The 19580-nt window shown below is 35.5% G+C and overlaps 1 protein-coding gene across 1 annotated transcript; it reads left to right on the top strand.

Moving 5' to 3' along the window:
• The first annotated feature begins 2713 nt into the window (after window positions 1–2713).
• LOC136241126 (uncharacterized) lies at window positions 2714–12372 on the top strand. The gene is made up of 10 exons (XM_066032296.1): window positions 2714–2847; window positions 6240–6318; window positions 6614–6789; window positions 6848–7007; window positions 7750–8064; window positions 8611–8913; window positions 9098–9169; window positions 9222–9312; window positions 9781–9835; window positions 11243–12372. The coding sequence occupies exons 2-10, from the start codon at window positions 6243–6245 to the stop codon at window positions 12188–12190; spliced, it is 2196 nt and encodes a 731-aa protein (XP_065888368.1). The 5' UTR covers window positions 2714–2847; window positions 6240–6242; the 3' UTR covers window positions 12191–12372.
• Window positions 12373–19580: the final 7208 nt, after the last annotated feature.

The following is a 19580-nucleotide window of genomic DNA, read 5'->3' as shown; positions in this document are numbered from 1 at the left end:
GACTCAGTGTGTTCATCTTCGGATATATCAAGTAGGGAACTTAATGCATGACTTGTTTTTACTAGTATATGAGTTATTTTTACTTACTTGACTTTAGAATGTACAGTCTGAGGCCCAGCCTTTCTAATCGGCACAAATCAGTATGTGTATAGCTACACTACAAAGGAAACAAGTATGGTGACAAGCTGAATCAACTCAGTCTAAGCAGAATCTAATGGAATTTTGTGCAGTGTGTGAGGAGCAAACATTGATACCTCAAGGAGGCTATATTGTGTGAACATCAATGATTCATTAACAGAGTAGTGGACTATTGTCAGATATCTCAGCCTGAGTACTGAGTTGAATTCTGGATGGGGTCTATTTTACAGAATGGAATGCTTTCTGAATCAACTTGCAGCTTGGCTAGCTGCTATCATTGCTGAAATTGCATTTTATCAGTGGAACCTCCAGGAAAATGGAATAGGATAATTATAAAACATTAATTAAGTGATTGTTTAGGTAATCATGACTTTATTCAGTCTAATAAACAGAATATATGGTTGATTGAGTGAGGTATCACTTTCAGAATGTTCAGACAACCAGTGATGATATGCATGGATTCATCGAATTTTTGTTGTGGTTGGAGACATTAAATATCCAAAAGCAAACTGACTATAATACTAATTCACTTTCTTTATATTTTCTCAATTTTGAGCCTGTATACAAATAATTGAATTTTCCTGTCTATAGAAATCCTAGAATAAGATGGGAGAGAAACTTATCTTTGTTTACCTATACTGTACAACCAAGAGTTTGTAATACTGATTTGTATATGGGGGAGAGTGTCTAACTCTCAGTATGGCCGTACAAACACCCTGTGTAAAGTTCACCTTTCATCAAATCAACACCTTTACTGGGGGATAGAAAACTGTTGATTAGTGTTGCTGAAGAAGGTAAAGCCTTTGTTCTGAAATAAGGCCGAGGTGTTACTTTAAGCAGAGTGTTCAGTGAATGCATTCAAGTTAGACACTCTCCACCTTATTATGAACTCTTGGTACAACTTCAAAGGAAAATGAAGAAAACATACAGATGAATCAATAAAATCACCACAATAAGGTGAATTACAGACTAGTGAGACCTTGGTTAATTAATGACAGTGGTTGGAGATTAAGTGTGGTAGCTTCTTGTTCTTGAATATGTTGTAAAGTGGAAGTACAAATCAAAATGGGATATCAATTTCATTATGAAAAATTTGTATACATAAATAATCTAGCATTACTATTTCATTTGTCCTCCACTTAAACATGCTACAACAGTACTAGTGTCAGTACATTGGCAGTGAGTCTACCTTGAAATTTCAACTCTAGAGTAGATCCAACACAGGACAGCCCGCACTGTAACAAATACATGTGATCCCATTGTAATTTCATGGACCAGCTGGACTGGGAATCACTTGAAAATAAACGAACAAGTGTGGTGTTTTGTTTGAAGTGAAGCATGTGAAATGTTACACTTAAGAAATCCTAGGATTCTTAGGTGGTATGTAATTAATGTGAGTGTTCCATTTCAGGTCTGACTAGATACATTGAAATTACACACATCCTGATCCAAATCACGTTTGCCTAGTGGCTACGGGCATGGTTTCACATGCAGCTTATAATAGAGATTTGGCTGATCTTGGAGTTTTGGCATTTAGCCTGATTCAAGGCTAGCAGTCAGACATATCCTTGAATTGTGCAACAGATAAAATCAGCTCACTATTGAATACGGCATTAGTCCACTGCACCAGCTGTTAATATATAAATAACTCCATGCACACTTCAGTGATGTTTGCAGAATATACCCTCCTTGTGGTCTGCCAAAATATTTGCTCCTCACACACTGCACAAAATTCTTCAAGTTTTAATTCAGCTGGCTCTTTCCTGTTACCAGTATCTTCCTGCTTGCTTTATTTATACACTGACTTTATGACTTGAAAGACCGGCCCAGACTGTTTTCTAAAGTCTAAATAAGAAAAACAGCTCACATAAAGTTCCCTTCCGTATGGATGAACATCACTAATACAGCTCATCCCACAATAATACTTCGTTACTAATGACAACCAACAAAAACCCACAATCGATCCGTTAATTCTTTTTATCTTATGTTTAATCACCCACTGGAGATGCCACTGCTAACTTATAAGGGAAGTTTCAGCAATGATAAGTTGCAAGCTTCAATTTGAGAAAGCGTTCCGTTCCGTGGTTTAGTCCATCATTCCGTTCCGTTCCGTTCCGTTCCGTTCCGTAGAATAGTCCCCACCCATAAAAGCATGCTTATAAGCTTGTTCCTTCCTTTGTAAGTTGCAAAAATAGTTTGTGCTGACTTGACAGCACTGCTGACACGTGAGCTGACACTGTTTCAAGGCTTTTACTGAGCCTATCAGTACGCAAGAATAACCGGAAAATAATGGAGAAATACGGAACAATGGAATAATTAGAGCTGGCAGTAAACAGATGCGGGCGGTGGACGGGAAACAGAGAATTTATTTGGAGTGGCCTAAGCTGTTAGAAAAACTAATGACTTAATCCACTCAGTGTGTGCCCCACGTAGCTATATGCAAATCTGTTGCAGAATACGAAACGGCCTAACTTTTATCGCACCATTTTTCACGCCACTGAATGCGCCCGCCGCTAATAATGACGTCATAGCATTGTCAACCTTCTTTCTCTCTCCCCCGACTTACTTTGTTACGAATAAAAATAGGTATCTGATATGTAAACAACTGCTTTGTGTTGAGAAGTCCACGTGCCAATTTCACTCACGAAGAGGCTTCCCCAGTTGCCGGATTGCTGTCGCTTTCTACGAAGTTTTTAACAGCACATATTGGTATGGCTAGCTAGTAAACGAAAAGTATTTTACATTGCAAAGTATACGTACGTATAAAGTATATATGTGCTACGTAGTTAGCTATGAGCTACGTATATTTCTGTAGCTATTTTTGCTATGATGCACCAACGAATCTATAGCTGTGTATATTACGGAAGTAACTACATACTTATTAGCTAAATTGCTATGCTATGGATCACTGTGTCATTTTTTGCATATCTAATAGTCAAAACCATCATACCACTTGTAAGCAAGTAAAATACTTCAAGTGTTCAAGGCCGACTGCATAATGTTTGTGCATTGAATTATTTTAGCTGTGGGTAGGAAGCAAGGAAGGTACCATGCATGCATCATCTATTGTGCCTGATTATTGTTCAAGATTAAGAATTAATTGACTTTGGTTTGTTATTTCTATATCGGTTAGTTATAGAGCTGAGATTTCTGAAGAGGATTTATGTTCTATTTGCATGGTATGGGAGAGAATTGAGCATTGAGGAGAGTTGTTCAACAAGTTACCCTATGTCTGGGTACTAAAAATAATGATTTTGTTCACTGTCAGTCTGCCTGTATGAAGGCAAGCTTTCACCAAACTTGTGACAAACTATATAGAGTTGGTTTCAACATGTACACTGAAATTGTAGTTTTCTATTAAATATTTATAGCTTGTTTATGGTAAAACCCACTCAGTCCATACATAGTATTGTTCCAAGCATCATAATGTGTATAAGCCTATTAGTAAGCCATTATCCAATTATAATTTCTTTCATACATATATCATCTATCAATGCATTACCTTAATTCAGAGCAATGTGCTTCACTATAATTTTATTTGAGCACCATATTTTGTAATTAAATTCATAATTCAATAGCAAAGGCCATTAGCTGCATTTAAATTTCAAGTCTTAACATCATTGTCCCAATCATTTTATACTTCAAATGCATGCATGGTAGTATGCATCCACTTTTTTTCTACATAATATACAGTTTTAATGTACGTAAGATTCTAACTTCCTGTATCATAGGTCCCTAGTGGGAAGTTTAAGCTTTTAGCTATATACGTGCAATGCTGATTCATTGAAAACAGTGGAAGCAGCTGATGCATATTAAGTGTAAAATGTTAAGGATGTATTTACCAGATATTGAATTCCAAGTAGGAGAATACTATAGAGTTACTATGAGGATGTGATAAAGTGGTTGTGAATGTCATTACACCGTGCAAACATTTTAAGTTGCTTTATGAGTCTCAAATTTCTATCTGCCTACACACATGTTGTTTCCAAAGGTGATAACATATATGTCCATGGCATGAGCTATATGACTTTTTGCTAAAGTATATCTATGTTATGGTACCAGTTTTATGGAGCCACACTGATCAGGAATGTACAAAAATATGCAATACTACAAACTGTTTTGTGCTTTCATTTCATTGTACCACTTTGCATATCACAATAGTCAAAAAACTAATATGAATATTTTCATAATGTCTCATTTTTATAAACCAATATGCCATCAACATTGCATTACAAATTATTGCTGTCATCCAGTTACCCAATGCATTTTCAATGTAGCTATGCATGTCTATGATGTAGTTTTATAGTGGCAACTTGCAGTTACTGTACACATACTCATGATAAACCTTGACAACTCTCTAAATATCATGTGTGGTACACTGAGCAACAACTAGCTATATTTTTCCATCTGATGATGAAGTGTTAGTAGTACTGTGAAGCTCTTCAAATGCTAGAGTTGTTTTTATGATGAAAAACAATTTGAGGTATAAGCAAGATAGTATTTTAAAATCTTTTCACAGAGTTTGATTTAATTTTCACAGTACATATAGAGAAATAGCTATTATTGATTTGGTTCAGTGTTTCTGTAATTTCTAGAGGTTATTGTCTTAACATTTTCCATCTTTTACAATAAATGCAGTGACATGCATAATGTAATATCAAGAGTAAATAATGGTAATATGCATTGTTGATTTTTATGGCTTGACTGTGCCATAGATTATTTGTCTTAGTACACACAACATCATTAGTTACACCCCTGCAAAAGGTGAAAAAGTTGTGAATCAAAGGAGCATGGTGATCAAAAAATGGTTGAGATGATTTTATAAATGTCAATTGCTGTGCCCATATGATGAAAATTGATTAACATCATTCCAACCACCACTTTTGGTTTCATAACTGTTTCACCCTAGCTTTTGAAGTTTACATTTTTTTCAACTTGACTGAGTTTGCATGGTTAATTCTTTGTTCTCACCTTTGAATGGTAAATTACTTTGTGCCAGTCATGGATTGCTGACCACCAAGTAACACAAACTTGATCACATTGAACTTTCAGTAGACTATGCAGAGTAGTATTGAAAGTACATACGGCTAGGGAGTTTGTGTATGGCTAAACATAATACGGTTGTCTAGAACTAGTACTTGATAGTATATCAGTATAGATTACAGTTTGATGACTATGATTGATAATTGATAGCTATTTTAATGGTTGAATGGCACGATTAATGATCAGGTGTGTAAAGGTTACAGTTTAGATGTTATCAATGATGCTTTACACTTTGAAATCAGCACATAACTGTGTGGTGGAGTTGATACATGTGGGCTGTATACTATTTTGATATTGTGTTAGTATCATGCTCACAATGAATGATCAATTATGTATGGTAAATGTGGTTGAAAAAAATATTGTATTTAGACAGAACTGGTAAAGCTCTTAATGGTGGTTGTTAATGTAAACCTGCACAGCTACCAAAACTAAGACACAAAAAGGGATTGTTAAAACATAATATTATATGGCAGCAATTAACTAGTTAGTTCTGTAGTAGAATAGTTAGGGAATACACAATATCTGAGCATGTAGGAATTTAGAATGTGATACCACAACAATGGGATGGGAAGGAGGGAGAGCTTTTCATAAGCCACAACTCATAAGAATAAACTAATGAATTATGAGAGCACGCATGCATTTAAAAACTGACTAATGCTCACACGTGACTATTAGATTAATGATTAAATGGAGGGTACCCACACAGTTCGCTTCCATCATTAACCTCATTTAAATTTTTTAAAATCCATATCAAGCAAAAATTGTCAATAGACTACAAGAGACAGGTCAACAGAGGTGACCAAATAAATTTGGTCCTGGTAGGAGAGGTTTCAACTGTACAACTGGAGCCACCAAAACCCAGTTGCTGTTTACTCCACAACTGAAAATTCCACACTTGAAAAATTGTTCACCCAATTCCAATAACGCGCATTCAACCAGTTCATAAACTATGGAACTGGTATTTAAACACTAAGACACAATGACATACACTGTAGTGTATCTATTACAAATTTATTTTAGAAACTTTTGGAGTTTACAATTGGCATCTTTATACATAGACAATGGAGAAACAAGTGGTGTGGATGACTGTCATACTATCAACTGTTACTCTCAGTTTTCAATTGAACAGTGGCCATGGTAAGTGCAAAGTTTGTTTGTACTAGCTATATTATTCTCTCTCTGTGAGAATTCTATCCCACTATGAAGGCTTAAAGCCTGTGAATATACTGTGTTTATCATTAATCTATTTATGGAGAGGAATATTATACATACAGTTACGAGTTGCTTACAGTGGATTTGGTCTTATGAATAATCAAATACACTTCATTAGTTGTCATCATTGTTTGTATCATTTCTATAACACTGAAGTGCTGTAAGATATCACATAATCAGAATGGTTTGTGATTGTGTTTAAATGGTTGTTATCTTTCAGAATTTGGACCACCTAGCATAACTTTAAACTGTGTGGAAGACTATGTGACACTACACAAGTACATCAATGTGACATGGAAGCCAAATCCACTTGTGCATTTTACTCCTGAAGAACTAGAGCTACGTCTACAAAACTGTGAAGCTGCGATAAGCTGTGGTAACAGCCACACAGACTTGGTAAGGAATTATTGAAAATGTTTTAATGTTTAGTTTTGTTATTATTTGTATTACACAGGGACATTGTCCATATAATACAGAAACAGAAATATATGATGGTTGGGAGTTTGAAATTCCGATAAATGAAACATTTTGCACTATCAGGGTGACTTACATAGATAGTAAATACAGCGATAAGTCAGATTTAACTACAACAAGAGGAAACTGCACATTTTCAGGTCAGCCAACATTGGTGTTTTGCAGATATTATTATAGTGCAGTTATTTTAAATTGTAGAAGAGAGCATACATACCAACAGCTGGTCTTTGTAATATGCACGAATGTATTTTTAAAATTTCAATTTTTTGTTACTCGACAGTAGCTCCCCTCACACCTTGGAATCACCTACAATTTTAAGCACCTTTTAAGTGTTAAAATAATATAATTCCTGGTTAATATTGCCATCTATCACTGAGGTACAGAGGTTTATAAAAGCCGAGATTGATTTTGGAATTTTATGGTAAGGACACTAGAACACTATATACATACTTGCTTGCTATTACGTTTGAGCCAACTATGCTTTTGAATAACTTTCTTATTATGCTGTTGAGCAATACTTATAATACTCAAAATTATGTTTTCAAGTGCTCAACATCATGTTCAATAGCTGACTGTTTTATTAGAGAGTATCAGAATTCCTGACTGTTGTATTAGAGTAAGCGACTGTTGATGTTGCTTCTTGTGGAGTGTAAATAATCAGCCAAGAAACAGTAAACGTAATACTGTAAGTACATATTGTTTCATATTTAATTCAGCAATAATACAAATCCTTTTGGTGCAGACATAGCACATTTTAAAATCTTAGCATGATGCCTAAAGCTTTAATACTGTAGCATGTATGCTCAAAATTATGTCGGCAACTCTATGTTTTAGTTAATATGCTCTGTATGATCAATTATTTATATGTACTGCTTTTTATAGCACCTACTCCCAATGTTGTGATCATTAATTCGTCAGAAAATGTACACGTGGGAAATTATAAAGAAATGGATTGCGTAGCTGACATCACTGAAAGAATAAATCCTTTAGCAGTAAATATCACGTGGACTGGACCTAATGGTACTATCACAAATGATAACAGACTAACTATCACTCCAACTGTCTCCAATGGTACCAAGTATATTAGTACTTTACAATTTTCATACCTCAGTGAAGATGATGAGGGGTTGTATGAGTGTAACGTGGCAGTGCTTGAAATGAACAAAGTGGAATTCTTTCCACTGATCAACTTTATTAGTAAGTACTTGACTTTTTTCATATGTATTAATGTGTGCATATTAATTTTGTCTGAGATGTGTGAGTTGTGTGTGTGTATCTAGTGTATGGATCACTGCATTTGATAGCTAACAAAGGTGCATTGCACTTAAAGGCAATTGCTGCAGAGAGCATTTGAATATGCCAGCCACATTAAAAGACATTAAACACAATGACATAATGAAAATAAATATTATACGTACATGTGTACTCAGAAAAAAAGACTTGTGAGCATGTGTGCGCATATAAGACAAAGTGACAATATACTCTAATAGAACAGTCGGTCATAATGATTGAGTAAATATTGCAAGGACACTGTATATAGATGCCACTAAAACACTAGATATGTATAACTAACAATGTTAAGTGCATGTGTGACCAGTGTTGTATGACATCACTTGCCAGTGTCACTTAAAGTTTCAACTACCCTAATATAACAGTCACTTTTTGTAAGGGTAATGAAGTGAAAAATTGTTTGCACAAATGACTGTAATATTCGGTAACTGTTGTGTTATATTTATTCTCTAGTTCCCACTCCTAATGTAATTGTGACTGCTCTCAACAATCAACAAGTGGGTGATCCACGATTATTAGAATGTAATGTAACTACAGTGAGAGGTATCACTAGTAGTGTGGACATTGTATGGATTACAAATGATGAAGTAGTGAGAAGAGTTAATGATATATCAGGGGAAACTGTAGACAACTCAACAGTTTACAAAGATCGTTACAATATTCAAAGATCTTTGCTAAAAAATAATACTGTATACTACTGTCAAGTTATTGTCAAAGCAAACCAGCTTGTGTCTACTGAAGCATTTTACAGAATAGGTAAGCAGTCAAGAGAAGATGATACTGTTCTACTGTACAACACATACATGCTTATATGTTCATGTCTTCATGAAGTATATATTGGTGCTGTATAATATGCATGATTTGGCATAAATTAACAGTTTAATATAACCTGTGTTATGTTGTGCACCAACTGAAATGTAATCACTTGTGTTGCCCACAGATTTGGACCCTTCCCAAAGTGTACATTCTATTACCAATCATTCTTCTTCAGATGTCGATTCTCTTATAAAAGGTTGTGTCATATAAAGTCTCTCTATACTGTGACATATATAATTTCTTTATAGGCTCTGCTCTAGCTGGATTAATCATTTCAGTTGTGATTGCTTTCATGATTTTATTTGCTGTCATTATTTGCTGTGGAGTATCTGGCAAAAGGTTAGCGTACAATGCATAGATGAATACCAAATGGAGTTTCAGCCAATTTATTGGATGCCATGCATTATTCGTATTTGCTAGCTACATGTAGTGTATGTGTTTTAATAGGTTTTTGAATAACATTGATTATATTTCTATAACCTTCAACATGTAGGTAACATGGTTTCTATAACATTGCCAAGGAAATTGGTTTCTATAACATCATTCCTTGGCAATTGTAGGTAACATGGTTTCTATAACATCATTCCTTGGCAATTGTCACCCATTGCCAAGGAATGATGTTTTATCTCTTTATTATTGTTTCATTTTATTTTCGAGTCTATTACCCTTGCAAATTTTAAAACAATAATCATATAATAACAATAGTGGCACATATCTTATGTACATTTACAAAACTATATTGTGCGTGGAACAAAATACATTTTTACTGGTGGATCCAGATTCATGTACAATGTATCATCTGTTTAGAAAGCTACTCTGGTGTTGTATGGCAGACTACAAAGCAGAAATTGTCTCCCAAATGGTAAGTCATCAACCTGTAAACAAACATGCACAGTACTTTGTTTATTTCCCTCTTTTACAATGCGTGCATGGATACTAGCATGTGTTTAGTCATAAATTTCAGAACACCAGCAATGGAAAAATCTACTTACTCATAATAATGTTAACCCACCCACAATCAAATAAAAAAAATATAAGTGATTTTACTGTTAAACTACATACACTGTACGTAGAGATCTGAAGCTTTAACTAATGCTCCTTGAAGTCACTATAACAATATGGCTTGACCAGGAATGCTTCCTTTAAAAGTAATACAAAAATACTGAACATATATGTATGGCCTATTAGATGTTTTCACTACAGGAAGGCACTGGAAAATATGATATAGGTGAAGCATAGGAATAGCTAGACATACATTTAATGAACTGATGTAAATCTAGGTGACTACATAGTTTACAATGGTACTGCATTTTTGTTTATGTGGCCTAGACCATGCATTCACTTACAACATGTGACCACATATGCACATACATATACAATGTGACAGCTATTATACAATACTGATTCACCAAGCCTACATTTAGCCTCTCCTACATAGTTATAAATATTCTCTACTGGCATCCTGACACTCATTGTGCATGTGGTGATTAATGAGGCATTAAATAACTGAGGCGATTGACAAAACACTACTGGTCAAGTTTCTAAATAGCATCATGCACCATTAAACCATCTTCCTGGATACCAAGTTAGGGAATAATATTATGGTTGTTGTTACATTGGCTTTTCCAAAACATTACTATATGTACATAATATGTGTGTCGGGCCTAAAATAAGGCCTTAACACTGCACAAATTTGTAGTGTTAAATCTAAAGTGTGCAGTGATAAATGTGATTTTGTGTAGTGTTAATTTATAGGGAAAGAATGCATAACATGACTACATATCATGTATACAAACAATACTATACTATTCTGCATCAAATCACTCTCAGATTCAGTTTCAGAGAGTCTGATTTTCAAAACTTTCCTGGGGAAACATGCCCCCAGACTCTCCTAATTTACGCGTTGCATTTGGACTGTTTGCACATCAAGGCATGGCTACTTTTCATCTATATAGTACAATGTAGTTAGGCCCAGGAATTGAAAAAAGATAATGCCCTTGAATGTGCACCTCACCAGAAAGGTGCTTCCTTTGCTTCTGGTACATACTGTAGGAGTCAATTACCTGAGAAAGTGTGCAGTGTTGATTAAAAGTTATTTTAGGCACTGATATGTTGCTAATAATCTACATTACTGTACAGAAATTGGTAACTTGTGTTTACACAATAGTTAATCTTTTATACATTAGATGCAGTTGCATGCACAGTATAATTATGTAATATACTACACTAGATTTTGTATAGAATAAAAATGACACATTTCTCTGTGCAGGCACCATCTATTATGGACATTGATTATTCAGCAATTGGTCGAGAGGAAGCTAGTCGATGTGAAAATCTAAATGAAAAAGACTTCGTATGGATTGATGGTTTACAAATGCCCACAGTTGATGAAGAATTTTTTACTTCAATAAGTTCAAACTGCTTAACCAATCAACAGATGCTTGATTATTTGCATGGTGATAGGCCAACTGAAGAGTCAATAGTTTCAAGAAATGAAGATGATAGTGGTATTAACATGAGCTCAGTTACTACAACAGAGCAGATGTCTTTCATTACTGACACAACAAATGGAAACATGCATTGTGTGATAAATGTCAGTGAGTCCTCAGAAGAAGAATACTGTAATGATGATGTTGACGTACAGTATCTTGGTGATTCTGATGACCAAATAAGCCAAGTTATCATGGATCACTCTCAATCAACTGACACTAAAATTGTAGCTGATGATGATGATGTTGGCCTACCACTTCCTCAAAATTGCAACCATAACATTTCTCTGGTACCAGACCCACTTCCTATTGTCAACATTCTGATGAGTCACAAAGTTACTAATGTGAATTCTAGCATAACTGATACAACCTGTCCCATTCCTTATAGGAATAATGAAACTGCCATAAATATGAACGTTGTAAATTGCCCAATACTTAGAGATGCTACAAACTGCTATCCGTGTGACACAGGAGATACAGTAACATTGACATTCCCTAACTTGGCTAACAGTAGTAACATTCAATCATCTCAACATAAGCATTTTCATGTCTACCATACAACAGTTTGTGATGAAAGTGTTAATGCTGCTGCCATATATGATCAGTTGGAGGTTACATCGTCTCCTTTTAATGAAAGTCATTTAACAACTACTCTAAAAGAAGGAGAATATGTCGATCATAATTATGATATTGCCATGCAGGAGGATAACATTACCAGTAGTAACTGATGAGACTGAAAAGCGAAACTATAATTAATCATTTTTATTAACCATATATGTACATCAATATTTTCAGTGAAGCTAATGTGTGTCAATACTTGTTATCATAACACAATTGTTTATGTTTTGTGCATGTGTATTGTGTAATTTGAGTTGGTTTTGTATTGCTAGTGTTACTAGTAGCTTGTTTATTCAAATCTACAATAAAATTAATAATTAAGATTAAATGTTTGGTTGCTTACATGCACTGGGTGCAATGTTGTACCATTTAGAGAGTTTAGCTGGAAACAAGTCATCCTAGAAACTCACTTACATTACCTGGCACCATTGTAGAGAGTTTAGTTACATACAAGAAAACTATCCTGTAGAAAGTTTAACTAGGTTGCAATTCTTTTTGTAGAGAGTTTAGTTAGGTTATGAGTCACTCCGGTTGTGGAGGGTTAAACTACAAACCATTCACCATGTAGTATAAGAGTTCAGCTACATTAGAAGTCTCCCTGTAGATTACAGTGGCAGAGGAAGTAGTTGATATGGGGGGGGGGGGGGGGGGGACTGACCAGGGGTGGAAATGAACTGAGGCACTACATTGTCTCTTGTTTGGTAAGGTGAGACAAAAAAAAGGTCACAACCAGCTGACAATGGCTGCCCACCTCACCAGCTACGAATTACATAAAAGTCCTTAAATAGCTTGCTACACACTGCTGTAATACTTTGATTGCTTTATTAGAGTGACTGCTCTATTAGAGTATCTAAATCTTGATCACGGTTTTCAGCCCCACTTATGTATTCATATTTTTTATTTTAGTATTTCAACTTAAGTATTTATTTATATAATTATTTAATCCATGCTTTATGCTTAGATTTAACTGCCCACAATACTTCTTAGATAAGTCATGGAGGGCGAGAAAATCTGGTAGAAAATGATCTAGAGGGAACATACTTGTTAACCAATTTTAGTAAAATATGAAACACATTCCACATATATAGTGTTGATGTCTATAAGTCAGCAAACTCATTCTCCCAGTTGATGTTGGCATGTCGCATAATTTGAATATTGTCCAATTAGCTAAAGAAACTCTTAAGGAGGAGTTCACCAAACAGTTCTAGTTCTCCATAAGTTGCTTCCCAGAGCATATATGGAAATGGTAATTAAGTATGTTGACAAAAGCAGTATGAAACATTTGAATTTGTGGATACTATAGGGAGTGGACTTGATGTTATGGTTACTGGAATTTTATTGTGGCAATTTTGAGGAAATTGTGATAAGACATTTCTCATCATTAGCAACTACAACCAACATTTTTTTACCATTCTCAATATGGTTAGTCAACATCAGCTGTAATTCCAATGTCAGTTGCAATTGATTAAGGCATTCCTTATTTGATTATCAGAGTCTCTGTATTGTTGTCATTAATAAGTTAGCTTATTTCTCTTGTTATACCTTCAGTCATGATTACCATATTATTATTATTTACTTAATAATATTATGTCTTGCTTTTGTATTCTGTAACAGTATGTGTTGCTATACCGGTATAATAAATAATATTACTCCTGTAAAGAACAGCTCAGACAATTTTGTGGAGTTAAAAATCAAATCAGTAATCAAATAGCTGGGTTTACATGACTAGTTTAATAATTATACTGTGTTGAATTTTTAGTGTCTTAGACAGCCTACATGTTGATTTTGCCAGTGTGTTTGTTGTTGCTCGTACTCTGGGAACTAAGAATTGAAGCACCTTTGTGTATAGCTATAGGCCTGAAGCCTTTTAGTAAAACCCTGTTTTGACAAACTGAACATGAATTGATCAGTTACAATAATCCTAGGGCAAGCATGATTGATTACCAGTAACTGAAATATGTATTGCTATAATGTTATTGTAATGTACTTGGAATTGCCTGCCTGTATGCTGCATTGTATGACGCACAATTAACATCCTTATTTTCATGCCTTGTACATATATATTATAGATCCCACTAGCTACTGTAGCTGTTTCCAGTGGGTTGTATAAATATAACGGATTCGCTGTATCAAGCTAGAGTTCATAATATATTAAAAAATGAACACTTGGCTATATATATATATATATATATGTATAACATTAATGTAGAGTAATCATCCATGTAATATAGCAATTTTTTCAGTTTTAGACCTTTAGGGTCTCAGCAGCTGGAAGTTGTGCCCCTAGACCCCACTGTTTGTAACTGTTGGAAACCCCCTTAGCTACACTCCTGAAAATAGTGCCATAAATGTCATCAAGAGTGTTATGTACTCTTCACATCATCAATTCGTATGCTCGATTATTGTATATACTTATGCATGCTCAGTGGAGCAATAAAACACCACTCATTACTGGCACAATGTATAGACATGTGAACAGTAAGTAGTGTAACAAATGTAGGCACGTAGGTGAATCTCTGTATGGAGGCAAATTGCAGATGTGTTTATACGTCTGTTTGTCCGTTGTGTTGTAATAGAGCAGGTAAATTATTTTTGTTAACGTTTTGCATCTATGTATGTTTTAAGCATAAAGACATGCATGACACAGTTTTACTAATACGTAATCTGCACAACTGCACAGCAACAAGATGTTCTCTCTGTAAGTGCTATCCCACTAGGGACCTGGATAAAGACTGCTGTCAGAATCTTCAAAGTAATACTCTGTGAAATGCAGAAGAACTAACCACACAAAATGAATAAGAGTATGTCAATTATGGCTGCTTTGCCACTAACAAGAAGATGTCAATGCTTTCTTAGATTAAACGTTTGAATGAAATTATAGTGTATTGGAATGATATGCATTCATAACACTGTACAGATGCTTGTTTATAGTACACCCTCCATATCACATGTATACATGCATCATTGAGTTGACTTGATAGCTACGTATACATATTATAAATTAATGCCTACAATTTGTTTTGAACATGCATATAGTCTACCATAGCAATCTACCATAGCAACATTCATATACATATACATACGTAGTACATACATACATGCACGCATCAGTGTGCTGAACGGATTAGGAATGTTGTAATTGTTAATGTAGAAGTCATTATCCAGGACAACTTTAAAGGAATAATTCACCCTCCATTAATGATTTCAAAAGGAACATAGATAACACACTACCCCCACTCGCTTCAGTCGCTTGACTACAATTTGTTTGTTTAGTATTGACTGTGTAATTAAAATTTTGATAATACGGATATAGCATTGTATGATTCATGTAATGAGCAGGACTCACAGGAATTTGCTTTTCTTTTCACCCATATAAACACTATGAAATTAAGTAGTGCATTTTCCTATGCATGTGGCAATGCATCAAAAATATAAACAGGAAGGAATGTTAAGATGCTTGTGAGTATATAATATTACCGTGCTTCATTTCTATCAATTTTTAGAACCAGATAATTCTCTGAACTCTTCAGTTGTAGCAATGCTTGTTGGCTCTACCTAAATCAATTATTCAAAGCTAACTATTTATGTTATGTATTGCACGATTTCCATAGTTGCCAAGCAATCATAGTTATTTATACATGGAATCCACTGGTAGCCTACAAAGCCAGATATGGGTTGTTTTATGTCTGGCATTGTGAAAGGTATTCATAGCATCTTCAGGAACTGACTTGCTTTACCCATTTTTGTGCCTAAACTGCCTCAAAGCGACAGCTTACCTACCAGGAAGGTTTATACTGGTTCTGTGTAGCCTTCATTTCTCACATACAGGCTACTTATAGCATAAGCCATTTTTAGCTGAAAATGATAACCAGTTTGTCTAAACATTGAAATGTTAGTGCATATACTGCAGCAGTAGTAAATGTAGAAGCCACAGGGTGGAAGGCGATGCAGACGGGTGATGGGAAACTATAAATCAACTTTTCCTGGCCTAATCGAACTTAAAATTCTTAGGTGTGCACCCACATCCGGTGGGGGTTAACTGAAATTGTTTTCCAAAAAACCTCTGTGTGTGTTTGTATGTTTGTATGCATGTACGTATATTTGTTTTTCTTTCTGCACCCACGTGAGCAACGGAAAACATTTCCTGCTTCATAAAAGTGGTAAAGTGTAGGCATCAGCTTTAAGAAGGCCTTTGATAATCCTTGTAATGACAGATAGCCTGCTGTTGCTGTGATTTTGGGTACTTCCTTCAATAAAAAATGACCACCCTCCTGCATCAAAATTGATTAAGTGGCTGATGAGAAACTAGTAATCTACTTTGCCTGGCCTTAGTGATAATAGAAAAAAGTAGGGAAACAAGGGAGATTGTCTACACCTGCAGATATACTAGTGGACTTAAGTATGTGTATAGACTGAAGTAGGGATTTATAATATCCACTAGTATATCTACAGTTGTGCCTTGTATCCCTACTTTATTCTATATATGATCACTAATCAAACTTAAATTCTTATATTTTCCTTACACATGCAGTGTAGTATTATAGATATAACCTTTAAAGTGATGTCTATTCCTGTGGGACATAGCTACAATGTGATCAGTAGGAGATGATAGTTCACATTTAGTTATTCAATGGATCATCTCCTACATATCACATTGATGTGGGATCAGTACCGCCAATTTTCCGTGATACCCTTAGGACTTGCCCATTCATGTTAACAAACATAGTTACAATATCAGTTGCTGCTACAAGTTGGTCTATATAATAGTTTCAGTAGTCGGTCTCGTATTGGCTAGGGTGATAAATCACCTGCAGACTCTTAGCCACTTACCCTTGTGATTTGCCTGATATGTACACCCACACTCTCAGGCCTAGCAACCCTCGAGCTTGGGTGTACATATCGGGAAAATCACTTGGGCCATGATACAACTATAATATTACATAATTTATAGTCTTGTAATACTTGCAGTGCACATACTATACATTCCTCTGTTAATTGTTAACACTTGCTGGAAAATATCAATAACATCTTTCAATGTAATGTTGTGATCAGCAGCAACGTGTCAATGAATGTTAGTTTTTATCGTGTAATGGGTGAGAATACATGCGCACACACACACGCACGCATGCACGCACGCACACACGCACACATACACACACACACCTTGAAAAGCTCATCCTGAGATGATAGCTTGTCCTTGGAAAGCTCAGCTTAACTGGACAGAGTATGCATATCTACTGTTGGTTGGTTGATTCTCCAAAACTTTAAACACACACACACACACAACACACGCTACATGTCCACACATGCTCTACATTACACAACACACACTACATTACATGATACACACTCTACACTTCTGCTTCTGACACACACACACACACACACACACACACACACACACACACACACACACACACACACACGCACACACACACGTGCACACATTCAAATATCTACACTTCTGCTTCTGACACACACACACACACACACACACACACACACACACACACACACACACACACACACACACACACACACACACACACACACACACACACACACACACACACACACACACACACACACACACACACACACACACACACACACACGTGCACACATTCAAATATTGTTGAGTGTACATTAACACTGTAGCTAGAGAAGTTTTCTCCTGACCACCTTATCTTGGCCTAGATGTTCTTCTCCCCTTGCCACTTCCTGGATCCATCCCTGATATACACACATACGTATGTGTATTGTATGGAGCATTCCTGAGATGACAATATGATCAGCTCATTACACATGTCAGTTATACTGCCTCTCATTACATTGTTATCTAATGTTCCAGATGTACAACAAGCTGCAGTTAATCCTACTGAAGGAATATCATTCATGCCAAGTGATAGGTATGCATATGTGTGATTACACATTAAGTAGGACTGTTATTATAGGCTTTACTATAGCTGCTCTAGTAACCTCAATCATCATTGTTTTGATTATGGTGATAATCACTATGTTATTGTCTTTGTTGTGTTTATCAAGAAAAGATAGCTATTAGTGTAGTGATGTGCATACACCCATGCATATATGTACCTGTATACTATAATACTATTGGCAAGTTTTGGCCTACTAAACATTGACTATATCTATAGCTATCTGCATATAAGACATTCTAGCATATACATGCCTACTACGGCCAAAATTGGATGACTTAATTAATGATGAATGATAGGAATAGCCTGTGTAGGTGGCTTGTAATTATTCCTTTAACTAGCTGCTCAATTTGATAGAACTTAACTTTAGTATTTGCTATTTACAACAATCTGCAATTGATGACCAATCTCAGGATTACTATTGAACAGTCAGCTGCCACTTAAGTACAATCCTGGATATCTAAGATCACTATAATCTCAGATGTTGATCTCCAAAATACATAACTTGCTTTGCATGTGGTAGTGTATGCATAATCAATAAAGCTGTAACCATGACTCTGAATGCCACATTACACGAGAATGACAAACCAAATTGCACTGAAATGGTCTTTGTGGAGGTAGTGTTTACGGACATTAAGCTTGTAATGTAAATAATTTTATAGTAACAGTCAGCTGTCATCTTTGATTTGTGAGTTAAAATACACTGATAGTACTAGTTTTGTTGCACCTTGTAAGCCCGAGGGGTAGCCAGCACCCACGCAAAAATCCAACACGGTGTACAAGAGTCCCAATATTTAAGTATTTCAAAACGTATTTCTATATTATTTCAATAAATATTTCATGTATTTATATGTATTTATAATTGGATTTCTCAGATAGTGTACGAGAGTCCCAAGACGTTAGCTATCCCTCGTGTAAGCCATAGTTGTTAAATGAAGAAAGTGGTTGCTAACCACATGAATTAGCTATAGCTCTATTTCCCTGTATAAATATTTTAGTCACCAGTTCAGGAAATCTCATCCCAAAGGATAGCAGGGATTACTGTCCATGTAGCCCAACAGCATGGAGAGCTATTATAATAGTTGTATAGTTATAATTGTGCCACCATACATACATGCATTACCAAGTATAACTTCTAAAAAGCCATAGCTACATGTTAGACACCAAGTTGTCACTTCAATGAACCTGTTCTCTAAGATTGTATATAATATAGCACTCTACACCATGCATGTCAATATGATATCTGGATTAATTTGTCCATGCTAATGATTTATTGCTAATTTTTAGAAGTTATACTTGGCAATGCATGTATGTATGGTGGCACAATTATAACTATACAACTATTATAATAGCTCTCCATGCTGTTGGGCTACATGGACAGTAATCCCTGCTATCCTTTGGGACGAGATTTCCTGAACTGGTGACTAAAATATTTATACAGAGAAATAGAGCTATAGCTAGTCCATGTGGTTGGTAACCACTTTCTTCATTCTTCCACCTACATGATGGGTCCTTGGAGAGCTGGATACTGTGTCTGGGTATAAACCAGCTACAAACTATATAT

The sequence above is a fragment of the Dysidea avara genome, chromosome 12, assembly GCF_963678975.1.
Source record: "Dysidea avara chromosome 12, odDysAvar1.4, whole genome shotgun sequence".
Taxonomy (NCBI): Eukaryota; Metazoa; Porifera; class Demospongiae; order Dictyoceratida; family Dysideidae; genus Dysidea; species Dysidea avara.
Note: the sequence above shows the minus strand (reverse complement) of the source record. Positions and strands in the feature narration are given on the sequence as shown.

Coding starts and splice junctions, on each gene's coding strand:
- LOC136241126 (XM_066032296.1), top strand. CDS start 6,243: ATGGAGAAACAAGTGGTGTGGATGACTGTCATACTATCAACTGTTACT. Junction 6,790..6,847: donor GTAACAGCCACACAGACTTG/GTAAGGAATTAT, acceptor TGTATTACACAG/GGACATTGTCCATATAATAC. Junction 8,065..8,610: donor TCCACTGATCAACTTTATTA/GTAAGTACTTGA, acceptor TTTATTCTCTAG/TTCCCACTCCTAATGTAATT.